Here is a 16,060-nt window from a genome sequence, read left to right on the forward strand (position 1 = left end):
GATCCAAAATGTCAACAGTACCAAGACCGAGAACCTGCTTTAGTTTATTATATGCCTTGTGATGTAGTTCCAAGTGTAGTTCCTCCAGTTTTTTAAATAAATCTACTGGTGGAGCCACAGGAGCCTTGCATTAAACTCACACCTTTTTACTACACTCAAGTACATATATCTTTCTGCAGCAGAATTGGAGGGGGGGGGTTTAACCCCCAAAGTTGACAACATATGTGAAGCAGGTGGTAACGTTTTTGAGCTGCTCTCCAAAGTGGCTGCTTGTGATAGAATGACAGGCAGAGAAGACCTTGTTTTCCCTAAACAATTCCCACTTAAACGAACACAATACTTTCCAAACTATCTCATCAGCAAACTATTTTCAGCCTACCCCTTTTACTTACTGATACCTACGCAGAAGCTAACATGCTCCAAGGATCTCTGATTCAGATAGCTACCTGGTACATTGGTACAAGCTTTATTGGTACAATGGGTCCGTCAGCTATTTGCTGAATAAATAAATACTTATGGTTCCAGGAACTTCTAGGAGACTGCAAAAATACCTAGAAGGACCAAGCCCTGCTTGCTCTCTCTGATTTCTCAAGCCACAGTGGGCAGCCCAGGGAAAGAAGAAAGCACCATACCTGTAATTGGTGGGTAACGAAGAGAACCGTCTTGGTCTTGAGGTGCTTCTGGATAGCACTGTTGAAGATGTGGTTGCCCACATGGGCATCTAAGGCACTGAGGGGGTCATCCAGGATGTAGATGTCCCGGTCACTGTACAAGGCGCGGGCAAGGCTGATCCTTTGGCGCTGCCCACCACTCAGGTTGGCTCCTCGCTCACCGATCTACCAGAGACCAGAAAGCATAGTGAGGCCACCAGCTCAAGTCCAGAACTGGGCTTAATGACCATTCCAGTCACTGCTCCTCTCCTCCACCCAAAGTGGCTCCTTTTACTGAACTCCCTGCCTGGAAGAGTGGCCGCCATGATCCCCTGGGGCCCACACTGGAAATGGAGGAGTCGGCCCAGATGCCTCCTTCTCTCCCTCAACTATCTGGTTACTAGTCAACCCTACATCTGGCCTTGCCACTCCCCGTGGACATGCCTCTCCTGTCCCTTCTCTATGGGCAGAGTGAGCTTTCCAAAACACAAAGTGGACCATGTCCCACCCTTGCTTAAAACTCTTCCAGGGCCCTTAGGATAGAATCTAAACAACCAAACATGGCATACAAAGCAGCTTCCCCGGCAGCCCTCAGCCTCCTTGCCTATCCCGCGGCACACCCTGGGATCTAAGCCATTTTAAATGGTATCTATATTATGAACACATACAACTACTGTCACACCTTGTCCTGTACTGTATCTGTTCAGTTCTGGCATCCTCTCCTCTGCAAAACCTCCCCCGCCTCTTCTTCACTAACATTCAAAAGAAAGGGGACTCTTTCATCAGCTTATGTTATGCCTCACATGTGAGTGTCTCATCTTCTCAACTGTAAGCTTTCTGAGGGTGCAGGTGATTGTCCTATTCCTTTAAATTCCCAATGCCCAGGAGTGTCTACACATGTTGCTGGCACACAGCAAGCACCTGCTAAATGTCACTGAATGGACAAGTGAATAAATCAATTGTCAAGTGGTAACTGGCCCTGTAATTTTTAAAAATCTTGTCCTTAAGAAAACATTCAACTAATTCGAAGGTTTTCATACTTGAGCAGGGATCAGAATTACCTGCAGGGCTTGTAAAAACAGGTTGTTGCCCGCCCCCTGCCCCCCGAGTTTCTGACTCAGTAAGTCCAGAGTGGGGCCTAATAATCTGCACTTCTAACAAGTTCCCAGTGTCACTGACTTGTTGATCTGGAGACCTGTGATTTGAGAGCCAGTGAACTAATTAACGCATTCATCAAAACTAGTTTGAGGGATTTTCCTGAAATCAGCTGAATAAAAATGCCAGCCCCAGAGACCTCCAGGGCTGGTCAGGGGAGGAGCCTCGGGACTCAAAAAGCCAGTTCCAAAGACACACCTCTGGAAACTGCTCCAGGACAGAGAACCAAAGAAAGATAGGTTTGTGCAGGACCTCTTTCTTTCTTCTTCTTCTTTTTTTTAAAAAGACTTTATTTATTTACTTATTTTTAGGGGGAGGAAAAGGGAGGGAGAAAAACATGGATGAGAGAAACACCAATCTGTTGCCTCTTGCACGTGCTCTGACCAGGGACTGAACCTGCAACCCACGCATGTACCCTGACTGGGAATTGAACACGCAACCTGTCCTGTTGAGGGACGATGCTCAACCAACCAAGGCACACTCGTCAGGGCAGCAGTGGCCTCTTTCTTTCTAAAGGAAGAGGGCTCTCTACAGACTGCATCTTGGTAAGGAGGTTGGCAGAATATGTTTCAGGGAAGAAGCTCAGTGTGCATGTGCTTGACTTATGATTCTAAAAGCGAATAGTGTAGAAATCATTAACTCTGAACCAACAATGAGCTTTTGTTTAAAATTCATCTGACATATGAAAGACATATGAAATATGTATATGCTTAAAACCTGTAATGTTGATATCCCTGCCCTAAGGCACAAAAGCTTTCCTAACATAAAGTCCCAGTGAAAGTGAATCTTGCTGTGGTGGTTTTTCTCCCATCCATTTAAGGTGCGCTCCTAGGAGGTGGCTCTGGCATAGGCCAGGCACCCATCTTCCAGAATCCTCTCTGATAAATACACGCCCCATCAGGAGCACAAGGCTCGTACCTCAGTCAGGTCACTGTTGGGAAGAATGGCCAGGTCAGGCCTCAGGCAGCAGCTGTTCAGCACGGAGTTGTATCTGAAGAACAGAAAGAGATCCAGCATCAGGGATGTGGTTGGAGCAGGGCCTGCTGACTTGGGCTGCCTTGCATCTCACATGGCCAAGACAGAAAGCACGACAGAAACCAAACATTCCTTGCCTTTCTTCATCAAACTCCTTCCCAAACAGGATGTTGTCTCTCAGAGTGGCATTGAGGATCCAGGCCTGCTGGGCCACGTAAGCGAAGGTTCCACTGGCTGCAACGCTGCCCTCCAGGAGTGTCATCTAGGGAGACAGACACTGTCCAGTGGCATCGTAATGTAAAACCATCAGCCCCAGCCAACAAAATGCCCCACATTCCCCAATGAAGTTGAAAGTTTTGGTAATTTCCTTGGATGCTTTTTGGACCCCAAACCAGGCCTCGCCTTCGTTCCTCGGAGCTACAGTAGCAAAGAAAATCAAAGTTCTCCTTGCTTACATGTGATGGGAGCCGTGCACAACCCATGACTTGAATGAACCAGCACTTCATTTGACAACCTATAAGCTACTTTATATCCTTCCTAATTGCAAACTGTTTTAATTAAGGGAAGCACAAGCGGAAGGCCCTTTCAGAATCCTTTGGGGAGGATGCTCTAAGGATTTACAGCCTCAACTTTAGGGCAGGCCAACTGATCCACAGAATTAATCCAGGCTACTGGCTAGTTCAGCTGATTCTGTAAAATGGGGACCAAAGGGAAAAAACTCCAGTTGACATCAACTGGTATTACAGAGTATCCACACAATGATGGCGAACCCACGCCTCTAACACGAAGAGACTGCATGATGAGCCATTTGAATTGCATTCTCAGCCATAGTAATTGATATGAATTGATTTATCCATTTTGTCTTCTTTCAGGGTTCCTTTTGGGGCTGACAGTGACAACCTGTCTTGGGTCAGGGCTGCTATTGGGTTGGCCAAATAGTCCATTACGTTTTTTTCCTGTACGATGGCTCTAGTATGCTTAGTTGTCTTTAACTTCATTTAAAACAATTTTGTTAGATTGTATTGTGACAGCTGTCATAATAAGCATGCATTAAAAAAACTTATCAATATTGGTAAACTGTTGTGCAGCCATTTTTCATCTTGAAGATGGAAGAAGATACATCATATTTTTGTCATATTATGCTTTATTATTTCAAGAAAGGTGAAAACACAACTGGAACACAAAAAAGATTTGTGCAGTATATGGAGAAGGTGCTGTGACTGATCAAATGTTTCAAAAGTAGTTTGCCAACTTTCTTAGTACTATTGGTATTTTGGCCAGATAATTATTTGCTGTGAGGCTGTCTTATGTGTTGGAAGATATTTAGGAGCACTCCTGGCCTCTTCAACTAGAAGCCAATAGCAGGAGACAGCCGACAATGCTGTTAAGGGGTGGGAATGCAGTGGGGAATGGGAGAGGAAGAGGACGGGTTCATTTTGTTTCCACCTTTCTTGATTCTCTCCAGGAAATAAATTCGCTCTTCCTGAGACCCTTCCAAAGCAGAATCCAGAGAAAGAAGCAGAAAATGCCAAGGACAACAACAAAATCTTACCTGGCCTAAAATGGCTGAAATGAGAGATGTTTTTCCACTTCCCACACTGCCACAGATTCCAACAAGTTTACCCTGGGAAAAAACCACAGAGTGAGAGAGAGGTCATTAAAGGACTACCGACCACTCATCTCCAGGGACCTCCTATTTCTTTGAGGAAAAACATATTAATTACAGACCATCAATATGGAAACTGCCTTCCTGATCACCGAGCAAGTCACTAACCTCTTTTCTCCCTTGTCAGCCTCCTACTTCATAGGGTTTCTGTGGAGATACACTAAGGTAACAGACATGCAAGTTTTGGGGAAAATTAAATATACCACACACCTTACAGTATCCCACATCACTTTTAAAAAGATCCTAGTAGGCCCCTTTCCTACTTTGTTGGTAATCCATGTTTTTTGATAGTTTATTTCATTGTTTTTGGAAAAGAGAACTCAAAAAATTATTTTATTATGATTGTTTCTCCAAGGCCTATAAATTATTTTCAATAAAAACTATGTTGTACTATTGCTTCCATTTCTTTCTATAAAACATTTCCAAGAACCTGAGGAATATCTATGCCATCAATCCTACGCAAGAGTGGAAAACCAAGCCTGTGATTAACTGAAAATCCTCAGGGCAAAATAAGCAAAATAATGAGTTCTCAATGGGCAGTGTTAAAAGTTCTCAAGAACAGAGAGATGATTTTAAGAGGGCCATCTGTTTAACAGTCTTGCGTTGGATGAAGTCTCACAGCAAAGGAAGGATGAAGAGTGGGGATGCAGAAAGAGCATGGACTCTGAAGGAAGATGGGTCTTGATCAGAATCCCAACTCCACTAGCACTTGCCAATTGTTTGATCTTGGCCTTGTTACTTAAACTAACACTGTCTCTCTCAAGGGGCTTTGAGCAACTTGAGGAATAGAGTTACCCTTGTAGAAGCAAGTAGTGTCTAGTACTTAGTAATAATAAAAATCAAAGTTTTTGATTGAGACCAAGTTTTCGATGTGGTCCAGGAGTTTGAAAGATTACAGCCTGGTACTAATGAAAGGACCAAATCACAGGTTCAATCTCTGCTCCGGTCAGTTAGGTTTACACAAAGAAAAGTCTGTGCTGGTGACTAAAGGGTGACTAACGAAGATATCGACCATGAAGTAAGTGAAGGTATCAGAAAACATTAAGTTCCCTTCCCCTCCCTAAAGAGGAGGGTCAGGCCCTGGCTGATGTGGCTCAGTGGACTGAACGTTGGCCTATGGACCGAAAGGTCCCCAGTGTGATTTCTAGTCAGGGCACGTGCCTGGGTTGTGGGCCAGGTCCACAGTTGGGGGCGTGGGAGAGGCAACCGATCGATGTTTCTCTTGCACATATTTCTCTTGCACGTTTCCCTCCCTCTCTTTCTCCTTCCCTTCCCCTCTCTCTAAAAATAAATATATTTTTAAAAAAAGAGAGAGGGTTGGGAGAATCTGTCTCTTCAAAGACCTAAAGTTCGGTGAATGTGGGCTCTAAAAGGCAGAACGAGGATCAATAGGTAGAAAGAGTAAATTTCCACGGACTATGAAGACTAATCCTCTAATAGCTGATTGGCAATGTGATAGAGCTGCCTCAATAATCAAGATAATTGCTATTCAATAAGAAGCCTGTTAAGAGTTAAATGAAGTAAAAAAGTGACTTGAATGCCCTCTAAACAACCACTAGCTGTTTCCAGTGGTCTCACCAAGGACTACCTTCCCCTCCCTGTTGTCGTTTTCAAGAGCTGCGAGCTTTTCATTCTCCCTGTAGTCCAGCTCTGGATCTGTGTAACTTGCTTCTAGTCAGTTGATAACTTTGTACACACCCAGCACTCCCTACTTCCAGTTTTGTGGGTAAACATTTCTTATCGCTGCCCTTGGTTCACCCTAATGTTTCTCCTGGGTTAACTGTTCTTGCTTCCTTACTTGTTTACCTACCTAATCTTCTGAATCCAGAAACTAGAATGTTTCCCTCACAGGTAAGTCAGGTCACATCATTCTTCTGCTCCAAACCCTCAATGGCTTCTCTTCCCACTCAAAAATAAAGCCACAGTCTCTGCCCTGGGCATCTACTACTCTCTCCCACACTCACTCTACTCCGGTAATAGCCCTCAGGGTCTTCCAGCTTCTGCTCCTTCTGCCTGGAATGTTCTTCCCTCAGTGAACCAAATGACTCATTTCCCCATCCCCTTCAGGTATTTGATCAAATACTACTTTTTAAACAAGGCCTTTCCCTTGGGCAACCTATTTTAATTGCAACCACACCTGCTCCCTGCCCCAGCACTTTCTACCACCTTTTCTTCATAGCCCTTATCACCATCTAACATACTATATATAGTAATCTCCCCCATCCCTGGTTTTGCTTTCTGTGGTTTCAATTACTTGCAGTCAACTGTGGTCTGAAAATATTACATGGAAAATTCCAGAAATAAACAATTCAAAAGATTTAAATAGGGCGTTGCTCTGGCTAGTGTGATGAAACCCCTGCAATCCCACTCTGTCTTGACCTGGATAGGAATCACCCCTCTGTTCAGAGTTATCTACTCTGTATATGCTCTCTTCCCATTCGTCACTAGCCATCTCTGTTATCAGGCCAACCATTTGCATATTTAAGGGCTTGTGTTCAAGGAACCCTTATTTGACTTGGAAAGGGCAAGAGTAGCGATGCTGGCAATTTAGATAGGTTAAAGAGCAGCTCGCTATAGAATGAAAAAGTTTAAGTTCTCAATTGAATAAGGAAGGAAAAAAATCATATGCTGAGGTCACTAAGATCTATGGTAAGAAGAAATCTCCTATCCTTGAATTGTGAAGAAGGAAAAAGAAACATATGCTAGTTTTGCTGTTGTACCTTAAACTGTAAACTTATGGCCCCCAAGTGTGTGGTAAGTGCTTAGTAAAGATGAAGGAGGTATTAAATTTGTGGGTGGAAGACATGAGCAAAAAACATATTCTAAATGATGGCAACGTGTTGCGCCAAAAGGCATTGAACCTACATGAAGACCTCCGCAAGGCATCCTCTGAAACGAGGAACACGGAGATGTTTCCTGCAAGTAAGGAGTGGTTATACAGATCCAGGAACATGCTTGGACTGACAAATATAAAAACTTCTGGAGACAGACAGACCTACCTCATTCACATCATTTTGTTTTTATTACTGAACAGTGCCATAATTGTTCTATTCAATTAGTTATTACTGTTAATCTCTTACTATGCCTAAATTATATATTAAACTTTACCATAAGTATGTAGGCACGGGAAAAAAAACTATTGGGGTTCAGCACTATCTGTGGTTTCAGGAATTTACAGTGGGTCTTGGAACATATCCCCTACTTATTTACTGTCTCTCTTTGTCCACTAGAATGTAAGCTCCAAGAGGGCAGGTTGTTTGTTTGGTTTTTCCCTGCTATATCCCAGCCCTGCAACAATGCCTGGCATAGAGTTGGTACTCAAAAAATGGCTGTTAAATGAATGAATATATTAGTACATCTAGGACCCTCTGGATAATGTAGCCCTCAACATGTGCTGATTCCCAGTCATATTCTGTACTTTCTTTTTTTAAAGATTTTACTTATCTACTTTTTAGCAAGGGGAAGGGAGGGAGAAAGAGCAGTAGAGAAACATCGATGTACGAGAGATACATTGATCAGTTACCTCTCGCCTGCACCCCATCCGGGGACCTGGCCCACAACCCAGGCACATGTCCTGACTGGAATCGAACTGGCAACTTTTCGATTCGCAGGCCAGCGCTCAGTCCACTGAGCCACACCACCCAAGGCCATACTCTGTACTTTAAAGGCCTTGAGCCACTCTCTAAAGGAGGGCCTCTGAGAGCCTCTAGTCCCGTGCTACCTGAGCTGTGATACAATATGCCATAATGATCCTTTATTTCCATTAAAAATAAACAATTAAAACAGAATTGTCAATAATAGCAACACTAAAAATACCTATTATGCTCCAGGTTCTGTGTTATGCCTAGCGCAGTGATAATGAGAAGCTTTATAATATAACAGAGTTATTATAACCAGAAATAATTGTTACAGCTCATGTACAACTGTAATAACCAGAAATCTATTCAGGCCAAAATCTTGGAAAATACACTTGAATTCTTTATTTCCTTGTTTATAAAATGAGTATCTCATGAGGCCAGTTGTAATTCATTTCTATTGTTAAATGCCTAAATATTCCTTTTAAAGGTGGAGCTGGCCAAAATTGCTCATTAGTTCAAAATCACTCCCAGCCACAGAAACACTTTCCTAAAAGGAAAGGCAGCTGCCTGCTCTTGCCTGAATAGACACCTGGTAGACAGACAGGGAGCGGGGAGGCCAAGCGGTTACCTCTTCGATTTCCAGGTCGATGTTGTACAGTGTTCTCTGTAAACGGAGGTTCCCCAGGTGGATGTGCTTGCCCTCTTCCTCCTCAGGACTGGGCCGCTCGTCGCTGTCCAGGAGGAGGTGGCCCTTCTGCTCTGCCAGCACCGCCTGATGCTCAGTGCGCTCCAGCTGCCTCACCTTCTCTTTCTTGCCCCTGGCAGCCCTCTTGTCTTTTTTCGTTTTGGGGGTCAGCTTGGGTGAGTTCTGGATACTGGAGTGGGAGGAGTCCCATGCCAAGGTGGCATTTTTCATCTCTATCTTGATGTGAGGACTGGCTGGTTTTTTCTTTATCATGTGAACCTCTTCCATTAGAAACAAACTCTGATAGGAGTTGTGAGAGAGGTGCAAAGATGAGACACTGGATCAAGACCAGGGAGACAAGCCTAGGGCGTACACTCACGTAGCAAAACACATCAGGCTATACAGTGGAAGGAAGCTGAAGGGCAAAAGGTAGCTCATTAGTGTAGCCCAGCCTCAGGCCCAGCAAGAGGTCACAGGGGTGTGGGGACACCCTCAGGAGGGACAGGGCCTTGTCAGTGGCCCAACACTCTACACTACCAATTACATGCCTTTTCATTTCCTGTCAGTCTCATGTGATCAAAGGACATTCAACTAGCCCACATGGGTCCTTGTTCTCACCCATGAGTTGCTGAGTTGCAGTGGGAAAATGCAAGCAGAAAAACCGAAGGGCATGCTGCTCTCCTATGCACACTCTTATCATTCTGTTTCCCTTCCAGACACTCCTGCAGAACCTCAAAGCCTAGCACTTCCCCCTCCCATGACATGGCACATGCCTAGCGGGAGAGGCTGAGCTGAGGCTGTGCCCAGGCCTAGTTTGCTCAGTTTAAAAAGGAGAGCCTAAGGTTTTATCAACGGCAGAGTACACCTTCCTGCCGATAAGCTCTCGTGTCTTCAAAATCCTGCCCTGGAACTTGCGGAAAGTCAAACACCCAAAGGAATGGACTTGGGTGGAAGTGAAGGGTATCTCCTTCAGAAACATCCTTGAGAAGAGAACAAAACTCTTTCCTCCCACTCATTCCCAGAGGCCCACTGAGTTCTGTTAGGGGGAGAAAATGGAAACTTGGGAGAAGTTAAGTGTTTCTGAAATCAGTAGTGAAACACTGACCAAAATGAATCTCAGCCCAGGACTCTGACATTTCCATGACTTTGAACCCACATCTGACAACTCTCTTAAACAAGTGATCTTCTCTACAGGACGGTATCCCAGTTGGAGTCCCAATATTTTTTTTTTTCAAAAAAAAACCTTTTTTAAATGAAAAAATTTAAAACATTAGAAAGTCTTTAGGGAAAAGATGACTTTTAGGGTCAGAACTCTCCGTTTAGTCACTGAGAACCCCCAACTATTTTAAAGTGTGCAGGTGCTATTAAATATATCATATAATCCCCTTCCCCAAGAGCAAGCCCTTTCAGCTGGATCCTAAACTTCTAAACTTGCTCTTTTCCTCCTTTAAATCACCACACTTCCTATTTATTCCTAATCCTCCATCTTCCCAGGAGTGGCATGGTTCTAAAATTTCCTAGATTAGAAAGAAAGAAAGAAAGAAAGAAAGAAAGAAAGAAAGAAAGAAAGAAAGAAAACAAAATAAACCACCTAGATAATCTTTACACTCAGTCAATTTAGCTTTAGTTTCTGAAAAGAACTGTTGATTTCATTTGCTCAGAGCCTTTTCCTAACAGACTGAACTAAGTAAGAATAGAATGCCAGAATCGCGACCAACTTCACACAGCAAAACCATATGCTGAAAAATTCTCATCATTTCTCTCCCCTAAAGAGTTACTAAAAGGCCTTTTAAACCTCAGTGGATTATTTAAAAATGTGTGTATGCCTCCAGTTTGCACAGCTTCTTCTCCGAATTTCCTTCCCATGCCTCCTTACAGCCCCGCACTCCCCCCGGGGGGGGTTTCAGCTTCAGGTCACTCTGCCATGACGTGCTGAGTCACACCACTTGAATCCATACCTACTTCGGTTTGCACCCACCAGACCAACAGGATCTTAGAGCTACAGAAACCATACACCTCAGCTTCACCGCAGGACCCTGACCATCAAAGCACCACCCTCATTCACTGGAGGAATCAAATCAGAATGTATTTGTTGAGCACAAGGAGGGGTCTACTCGTAGGGTCGCCAAGTAACATACAGGATGCCTGGTTAAATTTTGATTCCTGACAAACAATGAATAATTTGTCAGTGTAAGTATGTCCCATGCAATTATTAAATGGGTATCTTGTGTTTTTACTTGCTAGAGCTGGTAATTGTATCAGGAAAGTCACAAGGCAGCTTCTTCCTGCCTTTCTACGGTTATCATGCTCCTAGAAGGAGGAGAAGGGGGAAGGGGAGGAGGTACTGAAGGAGGAAGAGAGCGAGAAGGAGGTTGGAGAGGAGGAAACTGTGAAGAGGAATAAGACAGAAAGGGACTGAAGTCTCATGGGGCATAAAATAAAGCTGTGGCTGATTGTGCTTCTATTATTAACTCTGAAGCTTCCGGGGCAGAGGAAGGAGATACGATGAGAAAACCCACTTATTAATAATACAAGTCCTCACTAGTGAGTGAAGAGAAGGAAGCTGTCGAGGAACAAGGGGAGAACAGATCTGCACCACTAACTCCTATTTCTTCATCCAAAATGCCAGCAAATCAGTTCACTAACAAGGAGAGGGGGACAAATTCATAGCCATTGTCACTTGCTTTCTTCCATGACTGGATATTACAGGTTCAGCAAAACAGAGCTCTGACTACAAGTAGACCATTTCTTTTTATGCGGCTGTGGCTCTTGGCCTTCTAGCAGCCCGGCTGGAGTGAGGGAGGGCAGGGACTGGGGTGCATTCTTAATTGAAATTCACCAAGTTAACCATAAACAAGTAGGATACAAATAAATCTTGGAAAGCTATTCTTCATTCTTCTTAAGAGGTAAACCCTATTTGTTTTCTCCTGAGCATCTAAGGTTATGCTACTAATCTCTCAAACACCTGAGCCTCAGGCCGCCCAGCCACCAACGTTGCTGGTTTGCTGCAGGTGCGCAGGAACTACTCTCTGCGGTGGCTTTGTCCCAGAATCCTCGCCCATACAGACGCTTTCTTTCCTTTTTTTTTTTTTTAAGTATTAACCACATTCAAATACCTATCTCCTTCTACCCTCCCAAATACATCTCCCTCTGGCATCACGTATTGGTATTATTCTGGAGGCACGGAGAACACAGTCAAGTCATGATCCATGAACCACCCCGGAAAAAAACCTGATGCTGAACTGCATTTCTCAACATGATCTAGTTTTATGACTATCCTATGTCACCGAAATCCCTCCCTGCATCACGAGTGGCGACCACAGGCCAGGAAAAGGAAAGTATCCAAAAGGGCTCAGCATACTGACCAGTCAAAATGAGGACAGGATTTTGGTAGAAGTAGACAGTTGATCAAGGTGAGAAAAAGCTGACAGTCACCTGACAGTTCTGATCTAGGTCTACATCACTTAAAGGCCCAGTAAGTTACACAACATACATCCATGTCCAATCCAGGCAGAAGGGACTAGCTCGGAAGAGAAGCACTGAAATTCTGGGAGTACAAAACTGGATGGGCCATCTACAAAAGGTAAAAACTCATTTATCTGAGAAGGTAACTAAGTCAGTCTCCTCCACTGGCCCCTTTCTTACCAACTTGTCAAAAAGGCTAAACGTGAACGGAAGCCAAGGGCAGCCAGCCTGCATGGCCCGCTGGAATAAAGGCAGCAGGTAGTTTTGCCAGGGATGGCTTCTGATGTGGAGGAGGAGAGGGGAGCCGCTTACCTTAAACCTGTCGACAGCAACCGATGCTTCTGAGAGGGACTTTACTGAGAATGGAGTTACTTTCAAAGCAAAAGTCATGGAATTGAAGACAGTCACCACGGTGAAAGCCTGAAAAGAGGAAAAGAGAAGAGACTGAGCCTGACTAGGCTATGCAACTAAAATCATGAGATGTCATCAATTTCCTTTCAGGTTTAAGGAAGGTGCAACTTGACTGTCAAATGTTGGTATGAGGCAGATACATTTTTTTTGATCCTCACTCATGGATATACTTACTGATTTTTGAGAGAGAGAGAGAGAGAAATATTGATGTGAGAGAGAGAGACACCGATCGGTTGCCTCCTGTACTTCCACCCGAGCAATCAAACCTGTAACCTAGGCATGCGCCCTGACTAGAAATTGAACCTGCAACCTTTTGCTGTACTGGGTGATGCTCCAACCAACTGGGCAACCCAGCCAGGGCTGAGTAAGATAGACGTTTTTAAAGGTAGAGCTTTTATGAGCGCTTCAATTAAAATTTTCAGCAAATCTGAATCACAGGATGATTGTATTTTCAGAATTAAACCCAAAATTGAGTCGACTAAAAACGACCTATATGTCATTTATGCATTAGTGCTGAATCTGCACTCTTCCACTTCGTGGCTTAATCATACACATGAAGAAATACCTTCTGATTATTGGGGGAACCTCCAAATCCAGAAACAAGAGGACCAGAGCATCTCTGTAATGGGTATTTCTAAATTTCCCCAACGCTGAGGGCTCCCTGACCTGTGCTGCTGTGAGATCGAAGCCAAGGGTCATGTGAACAGAGAACGTCACCACGCTGGCGATCACCATTACGATAGGAGCCACGCCGACGGTGATGCTCTGAAAGTACCCAGCTTTTTCCAATATTCGCCGTTCCTCCTCTCGGGTTTCTGAGAACAAAAAGGGAGCCAGTTTCTAAAAAGTAAGCCAGAAGAAACCTGCAACAGTGCTCCTTTGCCACCAAATAAGACTCAATAGGTCTTCAGCCACACACAGGTTTTAAAACAACCCTCTGACACCTGTGACCCAAAGACTAGGTCACCAGGACTATCAGTCCCTCTCATTATGAGCTGGCACACAACAAGCCTGAGGCCTGAAATGGATCAAATCACAGGAATGGCTCTAACAGCAAACAGCACTACATATTCATACAATGATCGTCTTCTGCCTCCATCTGATTCTCCCTGCAAATTTCTTCTGTATAGAGGGATCAAACACATTAATTGTACCTGCAACTGGCCGTTTTGTGTGCTGACCTGGCTGTTGTTTATTTCTTGCTTAGGTGCTTATAGGAAAGACTGTGCAACAATAACGAGAATGAAAAGGAACTAAGGGTTATCAGAGTGCCTGCCGTAAGTTGCCACTGGGATAGGGACCTCCACACAAAAAGCAGGAGGGGGACCGATGAGTGAAATACAAGTGTTGTAGGCAGGATGATTTTCTTAAAGAGTTGCCGAACTGACACCCCTATTCACAGAGCAATCCTAGAGTAATGAGACCATGATGTAGAAACTATGATAACAAAATAAAGTGGTGAGGTATTTTCAAACAAATGTTTAAACTTAAAAGAAATTCTCCCAAGAGGCTGTGCACTGACTTGAAGGTGTTACCACTGCCCAAGACATTGGGAACTACCTTTAGCTAGCTCATTGGTCATATTTTTTCTTTAAATCCAACTCGTTGCTTTAACAGTTATCATACACCTTGTCCAAATCTATCACCTTTCAAACACACACACACAGAGGTAAAGGTATCAAATTAGGGGCGGAAGGATGAGTGGAATCTCAGAAAGGTTATAAAACTATAGACCCTGACAGCCAGAAAGGCCCATAAGTTGTCACCCTGCTAACAACATGCTTGGCGGATGTCCAGTTAGCATCCATTTGTTCCATTTTATTGGCAACAGACTCACTACTTAATGAAGCAGCCGGATCCACTGCTGGATACTCCTGAGTGGTCCCTCTCTGGATGACCGCTCACACATAAAGTTTATGAAACTGGACACAATGCTCCTGGAGGTTTAATCAACAAACCGAGCAGTGACAACGAAACGGCTTCCGTGATCGGAACACGGTAGTTCTAGTCAACCTAACATTGCATTTAACTTTTTAGCTGTGATGTATTCAGGTTAGCTCACTATGAGGTTGTGGTCAATGAACACGTCTTTTATATTTAAATTAAGTTTCTATGTAACTGTATCTTCTTTTTTAAACTCTAAAGTATCTCTAAATACAGCCCTCCTAAATTTCACCTTTTTAAAAGGCCCATCATTCCGACTTTTGCTGAGATCTTTTGAACGCTCAGTCTGTGCTCATTATTCCCCCAAGCTTTGTAGCATTAACATGTGTCACGTTTATATCTGCACTGAATTTATGGATCATGACAGGGCCAGGAACTGAGAGCCTTGGGACTCAACATAAAGTAATTGATTGATTACTAATTGTAAAGTAATTGATTGAATCAACATAAAGTAATTGAACTGATTTTAAAAATAAAGCAACAGGTCAGGAAAGCCTATGGGTGAGTCACAGGGCTGGGTCCAGGTTCCAACTGTCTTGATCCCTCCCCAGCACCTCGTTCCCCTGGACCTCACACCTAACTACCTCTGGGGCACATGGGCCCAGGGAGCACAGAGGGCAGAGGTGGAGCTCTCAGCAGCCACTTGATACTGTTTTCTGGGATGTCATAACAGCCAGACCAGGAAATTGTGGGCGGGGTGAGTGTAGAGACGGGGATCTTTGAAGCTGAATGAATTACTCATACTTGGCTGAATTATCTTGGGGGAAGAGGGAAATCACAGTTTTCTCAGGTCTCAATTTCCTCATCTGTGAGGTGAGGTCTCAAGTGCAAGGAGTTAAGATTCTTATCAATGTAAAGCTCATAAGATATTATAAGAACATAAGTTATTATGATTCTATGACTTTAGGATTCCTGATAGTTAACGTATTCAGGAAGCAGAGAAGTCAAAGTCCTCCTACCACATACACATATGAAGTCTGTAAACTCACTTTGCACACTTTGAGAAAATGCTTTGACCCAGGCATACATTTTAATAAATTTAATGTAGGTGAGGACTTCATTCATTTTCTGGACACGGTCATCGGTGGTGGTTACACATTTTCTTCTGAAATATGCAGTGATCCGTGATACAAACATCTGAAAGGAAAAAGATGTATATGCCAAATCAGGGCTTACCAAAGTTAAGAATTATCTAATCTTCCTGGGAAACAAATCTGTGTAAGATTTTTATGAATAAAATGAGTGCCATGTAGTTGTATTGTTTTTAATAATAGTGGTTTATTAAATTATAACCAAATGTTATTTAATTCTTATCCCTTTGTAAGACAAGTAGTGTTCTCGTAGTAATCACAGATACTGAGTGCTACCCACCGGGAACAGGAGAGCCATGTGAGTTAGCGTGAACTGGAGACGGAGTGACTCAAGCACCTCGTGTTACCCGGGGGGCAGGGTTCACCTGCTGGCCTTCTCCGTCACTCAAATTCTCTCTTTCTAAAATCTCTACTCAAGCGGCACCTCACTTCCTCAAGTC

At 43.7% G+C, this 16,060-nt stretch overlaps 1 protein-coding gene across 1 annotated transcript in view; it reads right to left on the reverse strand.

The window, feature by feature from the left end:
* The window catches only part of ABCC5 (ATP binding cassette subfamily C member 5), an 84,285-nt gene that overhangs the window by 26,950 nt on the left and 41,275 nt on the right, over positions 1-16,060 (reverse strand). The window contains exons 8-15 of the mRNA XM_054581207.1: positions 15,519-15,666; positions 13,252-13,400; positions 12,487-12,594; positions 8,653-9,009; positions 4,333-4,404; positions 2,918-3,042; positions 2,724-2,796; positions 633-836 (exon numbers count right to left, since the gene is read on the reverse strand). Of these exons, the coding sequence (XP_054437182.1) occupies positions 633-836; positions 2,724-2,796; positions 2,918-3,042; positions 4,333-4,404; positions 8,653-9,009; positions 12,487-12,594; positions 13,252-13,400; positions 15,519-15,666 (1,236 nt within the window). The remainder of the gene's footprint in view (positions 1-632; positions 837-2,723; positions 2,797-2,917; positions 3,043-4,332; positions 4,405-8,652; positions 9,010-12,486; positions 12,595-13,251; positions 13,401-15,518; positions 15,667-16,060) is intronic.

This window comes from Pteronotus mesoamericanus, unplaced genomic scaffold (genome assembly GCF_021234165.1).
Source record: "Pteronotus mesoamericanus isolate MK-2021 breed Mesoamerican mustached bat unplaced genomic scaffold, CSHL_Meso_final contig_116, whole genome shotgun sequence".
In the NCBI taxonomy this organism is placed as follows: Eukaryota; Metazoa; Chordata; class Mammalia; order Chiroptera; family Mormoopidae; genus Pteronotus; species Pteronotus mesoamericanus.